Source organism: Homalodisca vitripennis, chromosome 4, assembly GCF_021130785.1.
Source record: "Homalodisca vitripennis isolate AUS2020 chromosome 4, UT_GWSS_2.1, whole genome shotgun sequence".
Lineage (NCBI taxonomy): Eukaryota > Metazoa > Arthropoda > Insecta > Hemiptera > Cicadellidae > Homalodisca > Homalodisca vitripennis.
Window position 1 is genome coordinate 142532696 of NC_060210.1, and position 17142 is coordinate 142549837.

General features: G+C 32.9%; 1 protein-coding gene across 1 annotated transcript in view; it reads right to left on the reverse strand.

Annotated features, from left to right (window-relative positions):
• Positions 1-17142, reverse strand: part of LOC124360254 — a 71985-nt gene that overhangs the window by 37783 nt on the left and 17060 nt on the right. Inside the window, exon 2 of the mRNA XM_046813697.1 lies at positions 5948-6016. Coding sequence (XP_046669653.1) covers positions 5948-6002 — 55 coding nt within the window. The 5' untranslated portion in view covers positions 6003-6016. The remainder of the gene's footprint in view (positions 1-5947; positions 6017-17142) is intronic.

Genomic DNA, 17142 nt, shown 5'->3' on the forward strand with positions numbered 1-17142 from the left:
ATTCAGGTACATTATAACCACACTAGAGCAGCATATGAGACCCCAGCAGAACGTAGCGTGGAACATTTAGGTGGACATGGACGTGCATTCTGCATTCTGAAACAATACGTTCAGGTACATTATAACCACACCTGAGCAGCATATGAGACCCCAGCAGAACGTAGCGTGGAACATTTAGGTGGACATGGACATGCATTCTGCATTCTGAAACAATACGTTCAGGTACATTATAACCACACCTGAGCAGCATATGAGACCCCAGCAGAACGTAGCGTGGAACATTTAGGTGGACATGGACATGCATTCTGCATTCTGAAACAATACGTTCAGGTACATTATAACCACACCTGAGCAGCATATGAGACCCCAGCAGAACGTAGCGTGGAACATTTAGGTGGACATGGACATGCATTCTGCATTCTGAAACAATACGTTCAGGTACATTATAACCACACTAGAGCAGCATATGAGACCCCAGCAGAACGTAGCGTGGAACATTTAGGTGGACATGGACATGCATTCTGCATTCTGAAACAATACGTTCAGGTACATTATAACCACACTAGAGCAGCATATGAGACCCCAGCAGAACGTAGCGTGGAACATTTAGGTGGACATGGACGTGCATTCTGCATCCTGAAACAATACGTTCAGGTACATTATAACCACATCTAAACAGCATATGAGACCCCAGCAGAACGTAACGTGGAACATTTAGGTGGACATTTACTTGCATTTTGCATTCTGAAACAATACGTTCAGGTACATTATAACCACACCTGAGCAGCATATGAGACCCCAGCAGAACGTAGCGTGGAACATTTATGTGGACATGGACATGCATTCTGCATTCTGAAACAATACAATCAGGTACATTAAAACCACACTAGAGCAGTACGTTGTAGCCCAGTAACTTGTGCCGTGGAACATGCACTCTGCGATTCTTACAATAGGTTCTGAATTATCATCGTGAGAACAAAAAGGACTAATACTTCATCTACGTTGTAAGCATAAACAACAGCAACAACAACCTACATTCAATGCACTTCTTTTTTGATAGAATGACACAGAATACAGTTAATTGGCAGTTAATTGTCGACTGTGTTAACTGGAATAAAAGTGAAATTACCAACGATACTCTAATTAGTTAACTAACATCGAAGGTTTCCATAGTCTAGAACTAGGAATGTTTGACTTTAGAATTTTGATGTAAGGTTTTTTTGATGTTTAAATATTATAAATTCTTATCAATAAGTCTATCATTTGATTACTAAACAATAACACGGTTCATTTATATACTCGTTTGGACCGCTTATAAACATTAACTGTCAATGAGGAATAGAAGCGGGATATATAAATTCGAAGGAGAATAAAATATTATCTTTTCCATTTATATGACATGTATGGCGCAATGTCTCAGTTTATGTTGCGTGGGAATGACAAGAGAGGACGTGGAGTGCGGTGTGGCTCACCGGACATGATGGGTTATTAGTAGTATCATGTCGGAGAAGAAGTGCCCACGTCTGCTAAGCAACAAACTATTTGCAATTTTAATCCACCGGAGAGACTAATCTTACCGACATTTTGTACCAACTAAATGTACAGTTTACTGAAATAATGTTAAAATCAGTCAATTCTACAAATTGGTACATCAGTTTCGCAATGGATGAAATTCAGCGGAAAACAAGAACCATGAAAACACCACGGAAGCCTAAAACCATTGTAATTTTTCTGGGAAGATTCTTTCGACGGGGTTTTGGGACTTCAGAGGTGTGCTCCTAATTGTTTTTTATAAGAAACTGCATACCACTAACACTCCGTATTACTGTCCAACTGTACGATAACGTGAATCTGGCTTATCAGCTAAAAAGAGAGACAAGACTACTTGAATCTCATTTCTGCCCCATTGAAAATGCTTGGTGACACGCAGTTACTTTCGTTTATGAAAAAGTAAGCCAAGTACATTTATAAACATTTGGCCATGTGCCTCAGGGTCCTTATTTTTCAACTTTTAACTTAACCACGTATGAGTAACTCATGGAAGAATTGGGAATTTACCACTTTGACGAAGACAAAAGGAATGGTGGTAGCATTAGTACGCAGTTTGCACATAATTATTTTGTAACGGCATAACACACTTCTGACTTTATTGATAAAATAGGTTAATAAATGAAGAGATTGTGCAGATATGTAGTATATGTTCAAAATTGTTTTCACCCCATAATAACATCTAAAAGTAAGGTACAGTTAATATTTTATTCACCATTTTATCTTAAATAACACATGTTAAAATATAGTAGTTCTGGCAAAATATGAGAAACTAATTTAAAAATATATATTTACATTACTGGTATAAATGTTTGAGTCCTGGTTTCTATATCGATAAATTATAGATTTAATTGTTATAAGAGAGAAAAGGGGTCTGAAATAGACAATTTTAGGTTACATAGTTAAAAGACTTATACACATTTCACTTCAGAGATTGCATGAATATAAGTAAGTTAACAGAATTTATGACTCATTTAATTTACTGGCTAGAAAATGATTGGTGAAGTAATTTTCTATGTCAGTGGTCGATTTTGTAATTAGTTCCAGATTTACTTTAACTATATTTTTGCAGATTTATAATGTGAGCCCGCGAACTTATAAAATAAAAAGATAAGTTTACAAATAAATAAAGATCTGTCTTATCATTTTGTAAATAATTATTATTGAAAGTAGTCGTAATGATTTTCTTTGCATAAAAATCTTTGCTAAATTATAAGTTCGATGTGTAATAACTGCAAATGTATAGATTGATTTAGCTGAACTCCACGTACTATACTATATGAGATAACATGGAACCAAGCGGGTAACAAGGGATAAACCAAGAAGATAGTTATTTTCGTATCACCGACTATTTATCACTGAGTTTAGGTTCAATTTCTACTTGAATGATTGAATAGGGGCAAATATTAAACTAATTTTATAGTTAGATTACTGGTGTATCAAAAGTTAAATTAAGAAGTAACAAATTTACAAAGTGTTACGTTACTCATGCAACGTTGACGGTGTGGTTAAACCCCTTCAGTAGTATGAAAAGAAAACAATGGTGTAAAAGTAAAATATTGAAAGTCCAAAAATACGTTGGTTAGTTTAATAAAAAATACTGACTTTTGTTATATAAATCAATACATTTGTAAGTGAAACAGATAGTGAAGTAGTAGGATAGAGGTTTTAAAGTGTAAGGGTAAAACACCATCAATTTAACAAATTCGTGATGAACGAAAATATTGAACCATATCCATACAGTTCCTCATATACTACAACCCCTGTTAAGATCAGGTGAAGGTGATGTCAAGGCTCCGTTATAGTATATATGTTAATCGCAATCAAAGTACTCAAACAGGTGTGCGTGCCCAAATATGTTTCCACTAACAGCCGTGATTAGGGAGAATGTTAAACCGGATTCATTTATAATTCCTCATATACTACAACCCCTGTTAAGATCAGGTGAAGCTGATGTCAAGGCTCCGTTATAGTATATATGTTAATCGCACTCAAAGTACTCAAACAGGTGTGCGTGCCCAAATATGTTTCCACTAACAGCCGTGATTAGGGAGAATGTTAAACCGGATTCATTTATAATTCCTCATATACTACAACCCCTGTTAAGATCAGGTGAAGCTGATGTCAAGGCTCCGTTATAGTATATATGTTAATCGCACTCAAAGTACTCAAACAGGTGTGCGTGCCCAAATATGTTTCCACTGACAGCCGTGATTAGGGAGAATGTTAAACCGGATGCATTTATAATTCCTCATATACTACAACCCCTGTTAAGATCAGGTGAAGCTGATGTCAAGGCTCCGTTATAGTATATATGTTAATCGCACTCAAAGTACTCAAACAGGTGTGCGTGCCCAAATATGTTTCCACTGACAGCCGTGATTAGGGAGAATGTTAAACCGGATTCATTTATAATTCCTCATATACTACAACCCCTGTTAAGATCAGGTGAAGCTGATGTCAAGGCTCCGTTATAGTATATATGTTAATCGCACTCAAAGTACTCAAACAGGTGTGTGCGTGCCCAAATATGTTTCCACTAACAGCCGTGATTAGGGAGAATGTTAAACCGGATTCATTTATAATTCCTCACAGTCTACAACCCCTGTTAAGATCAGGTGAAGCTGATGTCAAGGCTCCGTTATAGTATATATGTTAATCGCACTCAAAGTACTCAAACAGGTGTGCGTGCCCAAATATGTTTCCACTGACAGCCGTGATTAGGGAGAATGTTAAACCGGATGCATTTATAATTCCTCACAGTCTAAAACCCCTGTTAAGATCAGGTGAAGCTGATGTCAAGGCTCCGTTATAGTATATATGTTAATCGCACTCAAAGTACTCAAACAGGTGTGCGTGCCCAAATATGTTTCCACTGACAGCCGTGATTAGGGAGAATGTTAAACCGGATGCATTTATAATTCCTCACAGTCTAAAACCCCTGTTAAGATCAGGTGAAGCTGATGTCAAGGCTCCGTTATAGTATATATGTTAATCGCACTCAAAGTACTCAAACAGGTGTGCGTGCCCAAATATGTTTCCACTGACAGCCGTGATTAGGGAGAATGTTAAACCGGATGCATTTATAATTCCTCACAGTCTAAAACCCCTGTTAAGATCAGGTGAAGCTGATGTCAAGGTTCCGTTATAGTATATATGTTAATCGCACTCAAAGTACTCAAACAGGTGTGCGTGCCCAAATATGTTTCCACTGACAGCCGTGATTAGGGAGAATGTTAAACCGGATGCATTTATAATTCCTCACAGTCTAAAACCCCTGTTAAGATCAGGTGAAGGCGAGGGTCAGGCTCCGTTATTGGATATATGGACATTCTACTCGAAGTCCTCCAACAGGTGTGCGTGCCCCAATCATATTTTAACTCACGAATAGTGACTGATACACATATTTAATACCTAAATTACATGAAAGGTAAAAATTAAAACTGACATTCTGGTAATCTCAATAAATCGAGTTACTTCTCTTCTCAAACAGCAAACATGCTGTTATATTCACTAAACCGAGTCCTCTGTCTGTTTATAAGTTGAACACATTACATTTTAGGCAACTTTTACCTATCTAATAGACGTATTTTCAAATCGTTATTTTCAGTAAAAAAAAAGGATTTTCGAAAAATTTAAAATTTTTCGATTTCGATGCCTGAGTAAATATAACACCGCTTGTATCGTATCCAGTGCCGCCCTGGCGCTTTATCACTCACTTTTTACCACTCGTATCGTGGCCAAGGCCCACTAAGTTTCCAGACGACACGATTTGCCGTGTTAGTAGTAAGATATCTTGTACACTAGTGCAATGTCGATATTTAAATTATTTTTAAGTTCATGTAACTTTATTAATTAGTGGATAATACTTTTAGATGATTAGTAAAATAAAATGATGGTGTAAGTTATTAAATATTGAATGGTCACTATCAATCTCAGACTGAAAATAAAATATTTTATCCCGAGCCGTTGACTCAACATATAACGGGATTACGAGATGTATTAAAACAATTATGAAATATTCCATTTAAAAAGACCCTGTGACGAACGAGAAAGGTGTGAATGCACTTAAGACCTCTGATTAAAATGGAAACAGCTGAGATGGTGCCTGCGGGCTCGGCGAGGACGGCGGTGTTGTGCTGTCTGGGCGGAGATGAGAGATAAGGCTTATCTCCGCACGCGATGGGCGGGGACGTGCTAAAATTTTGACTTACCTTGAATTGCTCTTAAGATTAATGAGGCAGCTAAAAAGATTATATTGACTTGAAAAATTACTTCTCTAACTCAAGTTCTTGTACTCCGTAGGAGTGATTACTTAAGAAGTCTTGAGTGTTAGATACACGTCTTTAATGGTAGATTCACAATTTTATCGACTATTAATAACACTCCTGGTACTCACCGACAACCAGGCCCGTGACGAGCATCAGCGACACGACCTTAAGCCCTTCCACCATACTGCTCCGTCTGTCTGCAACATACACTAAGCGTTACTACCTTGCTACCTTAGGACTTGTTTTATTTAAATTAAATTATATCATTATTAAGAAAACATTTAGGAATTAATAATAACTTCCAGTAAATATTTTAGAACTTAAAACGAAAAAATTATGTGGAACAGGTTCTGACACTAAACTTATAATACGGTTATATAAGAACGTTATTTTAGATTTGAAAAGTATTGCCTGTTTCTTTTTATTATCAATCGTATTTGGCAAAACTTTTTACAAACAAATTAACTGAAAACCTTACTAGTCATAGCAGATGGTAAATAGCTGTATAACACCTGTAACCTACCTATGCCACATGTTTAATAGTGACAAGCCTATAGTCAAACAAGCCAGCTCGTAAATACTTAATCAAACATTAGTTTTTAAAAGTCTTGTCTAATACCTACATCAGAAATGGTTAGTATCCCAGAACCATTATACATGTTTATACCAAGAGAGGTTTTCTTGGTAAAAATGGAATTATAGGCCTATTTGGAATAAAGTATAAAATACACAGGTTTCTCAAAATACATTTTAGAACGTTGTAAGGATTAAAATCTGAGTTATTTGTTTACATATGTGGAAAACTCATCCATTTTCTACAGATAATAGCAAAAGCCAGTGATTGCAAAACATAATTAGTTTGTAAAAGATTGTATATACCAAACATATTTTAATTTCCTACAAAATGAAATACAGGAGCCTTTCTTTTTTGTTTCTTAACCATATTGTGAGACGTTTTAAAAAACCGGAAATCTCATTACATGATTACAGTATACAAACATGTCAGAATGGGACTAAGGTACAGCACTGCCGGCAGCGGACAAGGCAGACGTCTCACGGGTTGACATGTAGTGGGTGGGGTAGGACGTTGTAGCTGGACCGTCTGAGCCATTGCTTCTATAGATCAAGTATTTTTATACATCGTCAGGTACTTTTAATGGCTATGAGTGTTATTTTTGTTGTTGTCAATGCGCAATCACATTTTACGAGCGAGATGAATCCAAGGTTGAATATATGATTAAGAATGTTTATTCTGTATGATGAAGACGATTCTTCCCACGGATAAAACATATATAATTATTTTTTATTGAATAACTAACAGTTACTAAATAAAATAAAAATGCGAATCGTCTTTGTGAAAGCATTTACGGTGTAAAATTAGGAGCCTTATGAAATGTTTTAAACATAAGTAGCCATTTATAAGATAATTACTATTTCAGTATCGATGATCAAGAGATTCAAAAGTTACATAACATTATTAATAGTTTTTATTTTAGATTTAGACCATGCAAGACGGGTTAGAGCCACTTAAATTACCCAGATAAAAAAGTACATACATTTTTACATATAATTGGACTAAGAACCTAACTGCAGGCTAAAAGTGTAATTCCGATCGTTTAAACTCATTTCCGTCTACAGGACAGTTCCACAATTGATGTTACGTTGGTGCCCCGACAAAGAAAATATATACACACTTAGTTCTCGGAAACAACCTTTAATTAAAGAAGCGTCCATTTCCGGTCCACAATGTTTCCGTGGCCATAATTTATTGTTCTTTTGTACCCCGATAAAGAAAAAATAATGCATTATATATGCTTCAGCTTAAAAAGACTACTTCTGTCAAAAAGCATATTCTTACGTAATTTGTATTTTGCTTCCAGTATGAAGGAAAGAGTGGAAAACTATCGATAAAATGTCTATTTGATATTTAAAAGCTTTATTTATAATACATTTTGCTTGATCTAAGTCGTTGTTTTTTGGAGGCATGTTAATTTCCATCCCCTTATTTTCCTTAAACCTCAGTTATAATCTTGTCAAGGAAGTTAATCAGTACACCATTGCAGATTGTGACTAAACACTTTATATTCGATATGTCCTAAAGTCGAAATGTAAACTAATGTTCTGCCTCTTTGGCGAACTTCACGAAATTTCATTTTTATTTGTAAGAATAATGTACAAAGTCATTCTGTCATGTCTAATTGTGATAATAGCTGTTAATTACTTTTAATTATAAAACCGTACTCCAGCTGTTTTTAGACCGCAATTAAAATTAACCAGCATAACATTTCCTTTATGGATTATTTGAACGATAAAAGTAGCTGTTACTTGTGGATTGTGATACAGCGTTTAATTTTGTAAAAGCGAATGTTATAATTTTTTTGGGTGTAATGTCGGTAAATGCAAAGCTACAAAACTAGCATAAACGTAATAATGCTCCCACGCAGCGATTTTCAAAAGGGTTTCCAAAATGTAAATGGATCAGGAAAAACTACTGAGCATTCTTTCTGACCGCTAAAGGAATTATTATTAATATGTACTTAGAGGGTCAATATACAATTTGCTTGTGTCGCAATTAATGTCAATTACAATTACAACTCCAGGGCTAGACCGTTATTTTAGTTGGTAAGAAATAAACCATGTTTTACGCTATGCTCACCAAATTACAAACCAAATATTTTGCATGTTTCACCATGAAACCTTCATATGATTATTTCCGGTTTTTTATAGATTTATTACGATATCTTCTCGTTACCATCATTGATAACCATAAGACCTATGCAAAACCCCTACCAAATCTTTAAGAGTGACCATGCACCATCATTGATTCAGTGTTGCGTATATAGAAATGTAGTTTCATGACGAATATGAAGCCTAAATTAGTTTCTTCTTGAAATATCGTGGGGATAGACAAACAGGTAAACAGGCACATACAATTTCAATTGTTTTCTCATTATTGCTCAATGAAGACTAGTTATAAAAGTGAAGGTCCCTTACTTTTCTTTAAACATTTGTTAAATTATATTTCTCAAAGACTAGTGAAACCAAGTTGAAAAAATGTATAGCATATCGACATTTGTTCAAAAAACATTAGAACGATTCTGCTATTAAAACCAGGACGAAAATGAAATAACACGAGGCACGGGCTTTAAGAGGGTAGTTCGACATATATACAGAGTCATAGGGACTGACTAAGATATACCACTATGAACATACTTATCGATTAGACAACATTAGGTGTAAATATAAAGTGCTGATCAAAAATTTACAACAGGGATATACAACTATCAAGAAGAAATAATACCCGATTGCTCATAACATACTAGGGGCCATTTATAGAGAAACATTCTAAGTATAGTATTACAGAAAGCTATCTAAGCCTTTTTGAAAAAGGATACCGAGTTTTAAAATATTAATTATGCAGTAGACAGTGTTTGAACATGAAATTTCATTAAATGGAACTGGCAGACTAGTGAAGTAGCAAACACACACTTACTTAAATAAATTATGATAAACCTTTATGTTCATAAATGTATAACGATCCTTTCTTGCAGACCTACAACTCTGCTCTAATTTATAAAAATATTTACGTAGCTTACCAGTTTCGACAAAGTCAGGGAATTCTTTTTTCTACCCCAATTATGACAATGTGTAACTAAAGCATTACTTTCATTGTAAAACATTTATTGATAAAAACAACCCTAAATTGTAAATACGTTTTATTTTTTTAATTAGTTACTAGTTAGGTAGTTAAGTAGTTCAGCGGAAAAAAGGAGTTGTAAGACTACCTGGATGATCAACACTTTTATCGCATAATACTTAAAAAATATAAGAAACATTATCCTTTTTCCTAAAAACCATTTCCTAAAAGATAAAATATTTTTGTAGATAGTTAGAAAACTAAACATAATCTTCACAAATAATAGAATGAAAACTTATTTATTACCCTCACCCTCTTGTAAATAATCATCAATTGCACTTTTGGTTACTAATATTTAGTTATAAATTAGGTTCGGTTTTACTTTCATTAAAATAAAACTTCTTTCATAACTATAAATTTATATAAATCCATTGCAAAACAATTACTTGAAACTTATTTGTGAGTATTTAGATTCATACTTTATAACATGTGTTTTCAATCTGATACATAACACTCTCGTTATTAACATTTCAGATCCCGGGGATTACACTGGCCTTCTGTGCTCTACAGCCTAAGACTAGACGTTTTGCCACTTGGGAGAATGTGTTTCATCATATACTATACACCTACGTAGGGTAGTGTTAATGCATACAACACAAAATGTGTCAATAATTACAGTACGCACACATTGTTCTTATGGGATGCATTATAATTTGTTTATATTTAATTCAAAATACTTATTTTAGACATATACTTATCATTAATATTTAAATACAAGCATTGGTATTGAATATTCGATAATATTTCATACGTAGTGAAATGATAGATAACCAAAATTCAATCTTGGTTGGCCGTTTTTATTATCGACAATATCAGCTGGTGTGTCCAGCACAAGGATAGCATAGTTAATTAACTATACTTACTACAATGTTATAACTATAATAACAAAAATGCGATCTCGTATTATAAGAATACATAATTTCAAAGGTTTAATTGTGCTCGATTTAACATCTTGTCTCTTTTAGTATTTATAGTAGCGCACAATTAATAGAAGAGTATTACGTAGTTTAAAGATTTCCAGGAAAAGTAAAAAATAACTACTTTTTGGTATGTCTATGAAACTGTTTCAATATGCATGCCTTATTTGTTTACCTTAAAGATTGCAACAACGTTTCTTTAACTTACCGCAACTGATAAATTAAGTAAACATTCCCTAAGTTAGAGCAGTGTTTGAGGTCTGCGAGAACGGCTCGTTACACATTTATGAGCCTAACGGTTCAACATAATTTACATAAATAATTCTGTGTTTGCTTCCTCACTATTCTGACAATAACAGAATTTGTTTTAGTTTTTTGGTTTTATTGTTCAAAATTAATTATTACGCTATGCATTTTGTGTTCTTAGTTTTATTTGAAGGAGTATTCATAATCTCTTAAAAAAATCTATTGGAGTTAGTAGTTAGGTATATTTTACTGTTTTTTAGATACACTGACACTGATGCTAGCCTGTATATTTAAATTTCCTGTATATTTAAATATATATAATATATACATATATATATATATATATGTATATATATATATATATATATATATAATTATAACAGAAACTAATTATTTTAATGTTCCTGGCTTTAATTGTATTTAATATTCATTTAGAAAACAGTGTTTACAGTTTTAAAAGTGTAAGAATAAGCTGAAGTGGTGATTTTTAGGAGTATTTTATGGGTGGATGTAATATTATAAGACAATTTAATTTCTTACCATGCAATACGTTACTAAACTTGCGTATATTTTGTTGTTTATTTATTTATATCAACGGTACAACACCAATTTTACAAATATTACAAGTAGATCCGAATGAATCAAACAATATATAATAAGTATACAATCAAATGAAACAAAAAACAATCAAAACAATATCAAGGTATTTAACAGATAGGAATTAATTGTAAAACGGAGACTACGTAGCTCATGCACCACGCATCACCTCCAGTCTCTCACGAAACCAATAAAATCAGTCCTGAAAGAAGAATTCCCGAAGGAATTGACGGAGGAAGAAGCCGCTTCGCCAGTCCTCAGGAGTCTGGACATGCCGTGGTTTTGAGTATAATTAGTTGGCTGGAAACGCCTACTATAAACTGACTTCATGGGAGTCCCTCTCGGCAAAGTGAAAGTCATAGCTCCCAGCTGCAGGTCAGGACACTCTATATCGTTATTGACCAGCCCTCGCAGAAAGTTAAGGTCCTGATAAGCCCACCGCAAAAAGAATGGTTGGATATCGAATAGTTCCTCCACGATGTGGATTGGGGTCTCCATGTACTGATACCCAAGCCTTGTTCCCAGAGCTCTGATGAAGCGGACTTGCACTCTGTTGAGCATTTCAATGTGAAAGGCTTGATGAGGTGACCAAAGAAGACAATAGTACTCCAGCAAAGGACAAACTGTGGTTTTATAAAGAAACTTGTAAAAGATCTAACATATGAAGTACCGGTACATGAAAATAATTACAATTGACTATAGTTACCTCTATGTTTGAAAATATATTAGTTGATATAAATTTTGTTTATAAGCAACAACATTAAAAATACAAAATGTACTAGAACTTTGTATTCAGACGGACTCCACATCATAGACCAAGAGACCTATAGTCTCGATTATTTAATATGCTGTTAGTAAATTATACCTGTGTGAAAACTGTATTTCGCTACATGTAGTTAGCATCAGTATTAATTACGAAACTTTAATTCTTCCATTGAAAGCTAAGCGCTCTTTTTGGTTATATTAATACGTGGTATAATAGTAAGACTTCCCCACTAATATCATTGTGATGCAGGACAGGAATACGACCATTTCAATCTAATCCATTTTGGTGAACGTAATATGATGGTACATGTGCGTAGAGATGACAAACGTGCAAAGGTACCCAACACCACCTTAGCTTGGATGGAAATATAACTGTCGTTTATGTGTGTTCCTTATTTCAATAATGATTATTGAGTGAAATCCTTAATGGTCCCTTCGTGAAACTATCGCTCGTTAACTCAACAAACTGGACATGAACTGCTCAACATTTGTATAACTGATTTTTGTCAAAGTTTGCATTTCATGCAGTTGTCAACTTGTTGCAAATGTAAAATATCTTAGTGGTAATTAACTAGACTAGGACCCCATTCCTTATTAAGTGAAGAACAAAGACCACATTGTACTTCAAAGCTTTTCAATAAGTTTAAATTGGTTTCAAATAAATAATTAATTTATAAAGTATGTACTTAGGTTAAAGTAAGAAAATCTATATAAAACAAGTTTATATGAGAAATATATTATCTTTATTTACAATTAGGAATTGTTAAATGGGCAAAAATATTTATATTTTGTTTTTTAACTATCCTCTCAGATGAATGGGATGAGTGCTATATTTTCACTAAATGTAATAGTTATTCTATAAATTTACAAATGTGCCACGGCTTCTTTTTTTGGCTAATATCGGCTTTCTTGTTCAAGCTATGACTTCAAAGTGATTGAATTGGAAGATAATCTGTTTCCTAATTTAAATGCCATGAAGTAATATATATATCACGTTTATTTCAGCATTAATATACGTACGATATATTTTACATGAAATAACCATAATTAATATATAGACTACCTTATAAACATAAGTACATTTCAAACAAACGTAAAGAATAGGCTTAAAATACAATTTATTATATTATATCAAATTATATCTTTTATTAAGTTATATTTTTAAATACCTAAAGGTTTGAATAGAGACTGTAATATTTTTCAAGGATATTTAAAACTTTAAATTATTTCGTAATCATAGGTGATTTCTGCATTTTTCATCAAAAAATATTTTTTCAGAACGCTAATCAACTTCCAGGAGCAAACCTTGATCGTTTGGTTTCATTAAAAAAGGAATTCTATGTAAACAACAATTTTAAACAAAAAATTATTATCCAATTAAACCTTGCATCCGAATTCGGGTCCCAATCTTCTGCACAGAATTTATTCTATTCAAAATGTTTGACATGATAATTATAAACAACCATATAAACGGAAGTACTTGTACAATCGAGATAAGGTGAGTAAGTTTCATAATATTTACATTTATGGACAGCACTAATTACTAACCCAAATATGGTTAAATACTGTTGAGAGTTTCAATCTAAAACTTCACTATAAACAACCTGCACTGCTAATAAAGTATATCCTGTCAGAACCAATATGCAACAGAACAGGTTGGTATGTACGTACTATTTATGAAGACTATAACGGTACGCATGCTTCACAATCATGCAAAGTTATTGATCACACTCTACCCTCACATGATATTATATCCTCCTACTGTTAATAAAGTATCTCCTGTCAGAACCAATATGCAACAGAACAGGTTGGAAAGTACGTACTATTTATGAAGACTATAACGGTACGCACGCTTCACGATCATGCAAAGTTATTGATCACACTCTACCCTCACATGATATTATATCCTCCTACTGTTAATAAAGTATCTCCTGTCAGAACCAATATGCAACAGAACAGGTTGGTATGTACGTACTATTTATGAAGACTATAACGGTACGCATGCTTCACAATCATGCAAAGTTATTGATCACACTCTACCCTCACATGATATTATATCCTCCTACTGTTAAAAAAGTATCTCCTGTCAGAACCAATATGCAATAGAACAGGTTGGTAAGTACGTACTATTTATGAAGACTATAACGGTACGCACGCTTCACAATCATGCAAAGTTATTGATCACACTCTACCCTCACATGATATTATATCCTTCTACTGTTAATAAAGTATCTCCTGTCAGAGCCAATATGCAGCAGAACAGGTTGGAAAGTACCTGCTATTTATGAAAACCATCACGGTACGCACGCTTTACAATCATGCAAAGTTATTGATCACACTCTACCCTCACATGATATTATATCCTTCTACTGTTAATAAAGTATCTCCTGTCAGAGCCAATATGCAGCAGAACAGGTTGGAAAGTACCTGCTATTTATGAAAACCATCACGGTACGCACGCTTCACAATAATGCAAGGTTATTGATCACATTCTACCTTCACATTATATTATATTCTTCTACTGTTAATAAAGTATCTCCTATCAGAACCAATATGAAACAGAGTAGGTTGGAAAGTACGTGCTATTTGGTAAGGATATCACGGTATGCACGCTTTAAAAACTTTCAAAATAGATATAGAAAAAAAATCTCCTTCTTTACCACAAAATGAGAAAATGGATTATAGTACATTAAACCTATATTGTATTACCTAAATACAGAGTGTAGCAGAATTAGAATATTCATTCAACCCTTAAATCACTTTTACATGTGGTTTTTTTGGAAACTAATAGTGTATAAATAAATAACTAACCATCTTAAAATGCATTTATTGAAGTAAATACTGTGTAAAATTAAAGAATGTTATTCGAAAGCGATGCCAAATAAAATGACTGATAGTGCGAATTTACAATTTACTCTGTTCGGCACCAAAGGTTTACATTACTGCCCACTCCCAATATTTTGAAACAGCCTTGAGTAAACTTTTGTGACGGAACATAATTTTTAAAGTTATAATTTGTATTATTTTGCACAGCATGTTAAAAGCTATTTAGAAACCAAACCATTTCATATTAAAACATACCAATAATTTTGATTATTTATTAATTATAGAATCAGTAACAAATTTGTGTCAGTTCGAAATAATTTAATAAGGAATAACTAACAGACCAATAACTTTCATTCATTGAAATTATTTTGTAATAATTGTATTAATGTTTAAGTTGCCCCTTGTTTGTTTTTATTATTTCGTTTGACGTAATTCTAAACGAAAATATACTAGCTATTTGATATTTTTGCTTAATTTTTGTAAATTTTCATAAATCATGAAAGTTCTTAAGTCTTGAAACATACATAAATGATTTTTCATTCTAAAAACTAACTTTTTATAAAACAATTTTTTTAAGTTTAACAGCATAAATAAAGGTTTCCTGAATATAAAAATGTTTAAATTTTGAAATTCACTGTCAAACTGAAGCTAATTTTCATTTACATTTTTATCAGATTTTGGGATTTTTAATAATCTTGGATTTTTAATCACCAACATCGACCATGTTTATATTAGAAGTTTTAGCAGTTAGATCCTGAGTACATTGTATATTTCTTATTTTATTAACAATATCCCTTACTGCATCTTTCCTATACGATTGGGGGGGGGTCTTTTCATATTTTTAAATATTAGTTTCACATTAGATGCTGTTCACAACAGCATCGGAAATGTGAAAATTGACGAAAATGTTTTATAATATTGTTTTAATAATCCTGAATCGTTATTCATAAGATTATATATTCTTGAAAATATGTTTGGTTTTATACACCAAGCTAGCATACCGCTTTGCCCCTTTATAATATAACGCATTAACGCATTATAATATAAAGATTAACAAATTTTAAATGCAATAGGAAGAATTTGGATTTGGAAATTAGCATTTATTTTCAATGTGTTAACAACATTTAGCTCTACCATATTTACATTTTGTAGAACAACCCTTAGTTCAAGAAACATTGACAACATTTGTTGAACATAAAATGTAACAGTGAACTGTAAACAAGCGTCACGGCTCAGGGATGAAATAAAACCGTGGTTATTGTTGCTGTCAAACAACGGCCTGATTGTTCGTGGAGCGATTAGTAGCCATTGTGTTCAATTGAGCGAGATGGGAGCTGTTACTTCTTTCTGTTTGGTTAGGTTTCAATTTTACGTCCTAGAGACTGACTGATAATATGTATGATCCACCCTACTTTAAATATGTAATAAAATAGTATTATGTCGCAGCAGCTTCGGCAGGATTTCAAAATAAATATGCCTGAAAGTTTATAAATGTACCTCATGATGGTGCCAAAATAAAAATATATACAATCAAAAAAAATTTACAGAACACATATAGCACTTAGATTATAGTCCCATACAAAACTTTTATTTATCTATTTATACAAAAAAATAGCTTCGTCCTAACTTATTCAATACATGTGCGTCAACAGAAGTACTTGCGTATAAGATCAGGAGCTAGATGTTTATACTTAAGAAGTACTATAGGTGAGAGAGTAAGACATAACTCTAACAAGTATAATTTTAAAGGAAACTCATATTCGTGCTATAAGTAATTAGAAAATTATCTCAAAATTACATAAATATATGTATCTAACATGTCTATAAATTAAAATTTTACTTTAACTAAAGCAAATATGCCTCATTGTATAGAATTACTATATTTATCGTACTAAATGTTTTGAAGTTAAATTTGAGTTAAATTCCATTTTGTTTTAAAAACGAAATTTTTTCAATTTCATAAAGTTACAAAAATTGTATTTACTACTAGAGGCAATTTTGCAATCAGTACATTGTATAAGTAAATGTTTCAAAGCATATTTGTTAGTCAGTACGATTTTAATTCAAATTTACATAATTTAATAAGATAAGATAGTTTATATGATTTCAAAATGAGAATACTTAGATCAAGTTAGCTTGAGTCATTATCATCCTCATGTGTAACTGGAAAGCAAAAGAATGAAATTTCAGTTTTTATACGAGGAGGATAAATCCGACGGATGAACACAAAATAATAAACAATAAATGGCAGTGAAACTAAACAATCTTAAAAAAT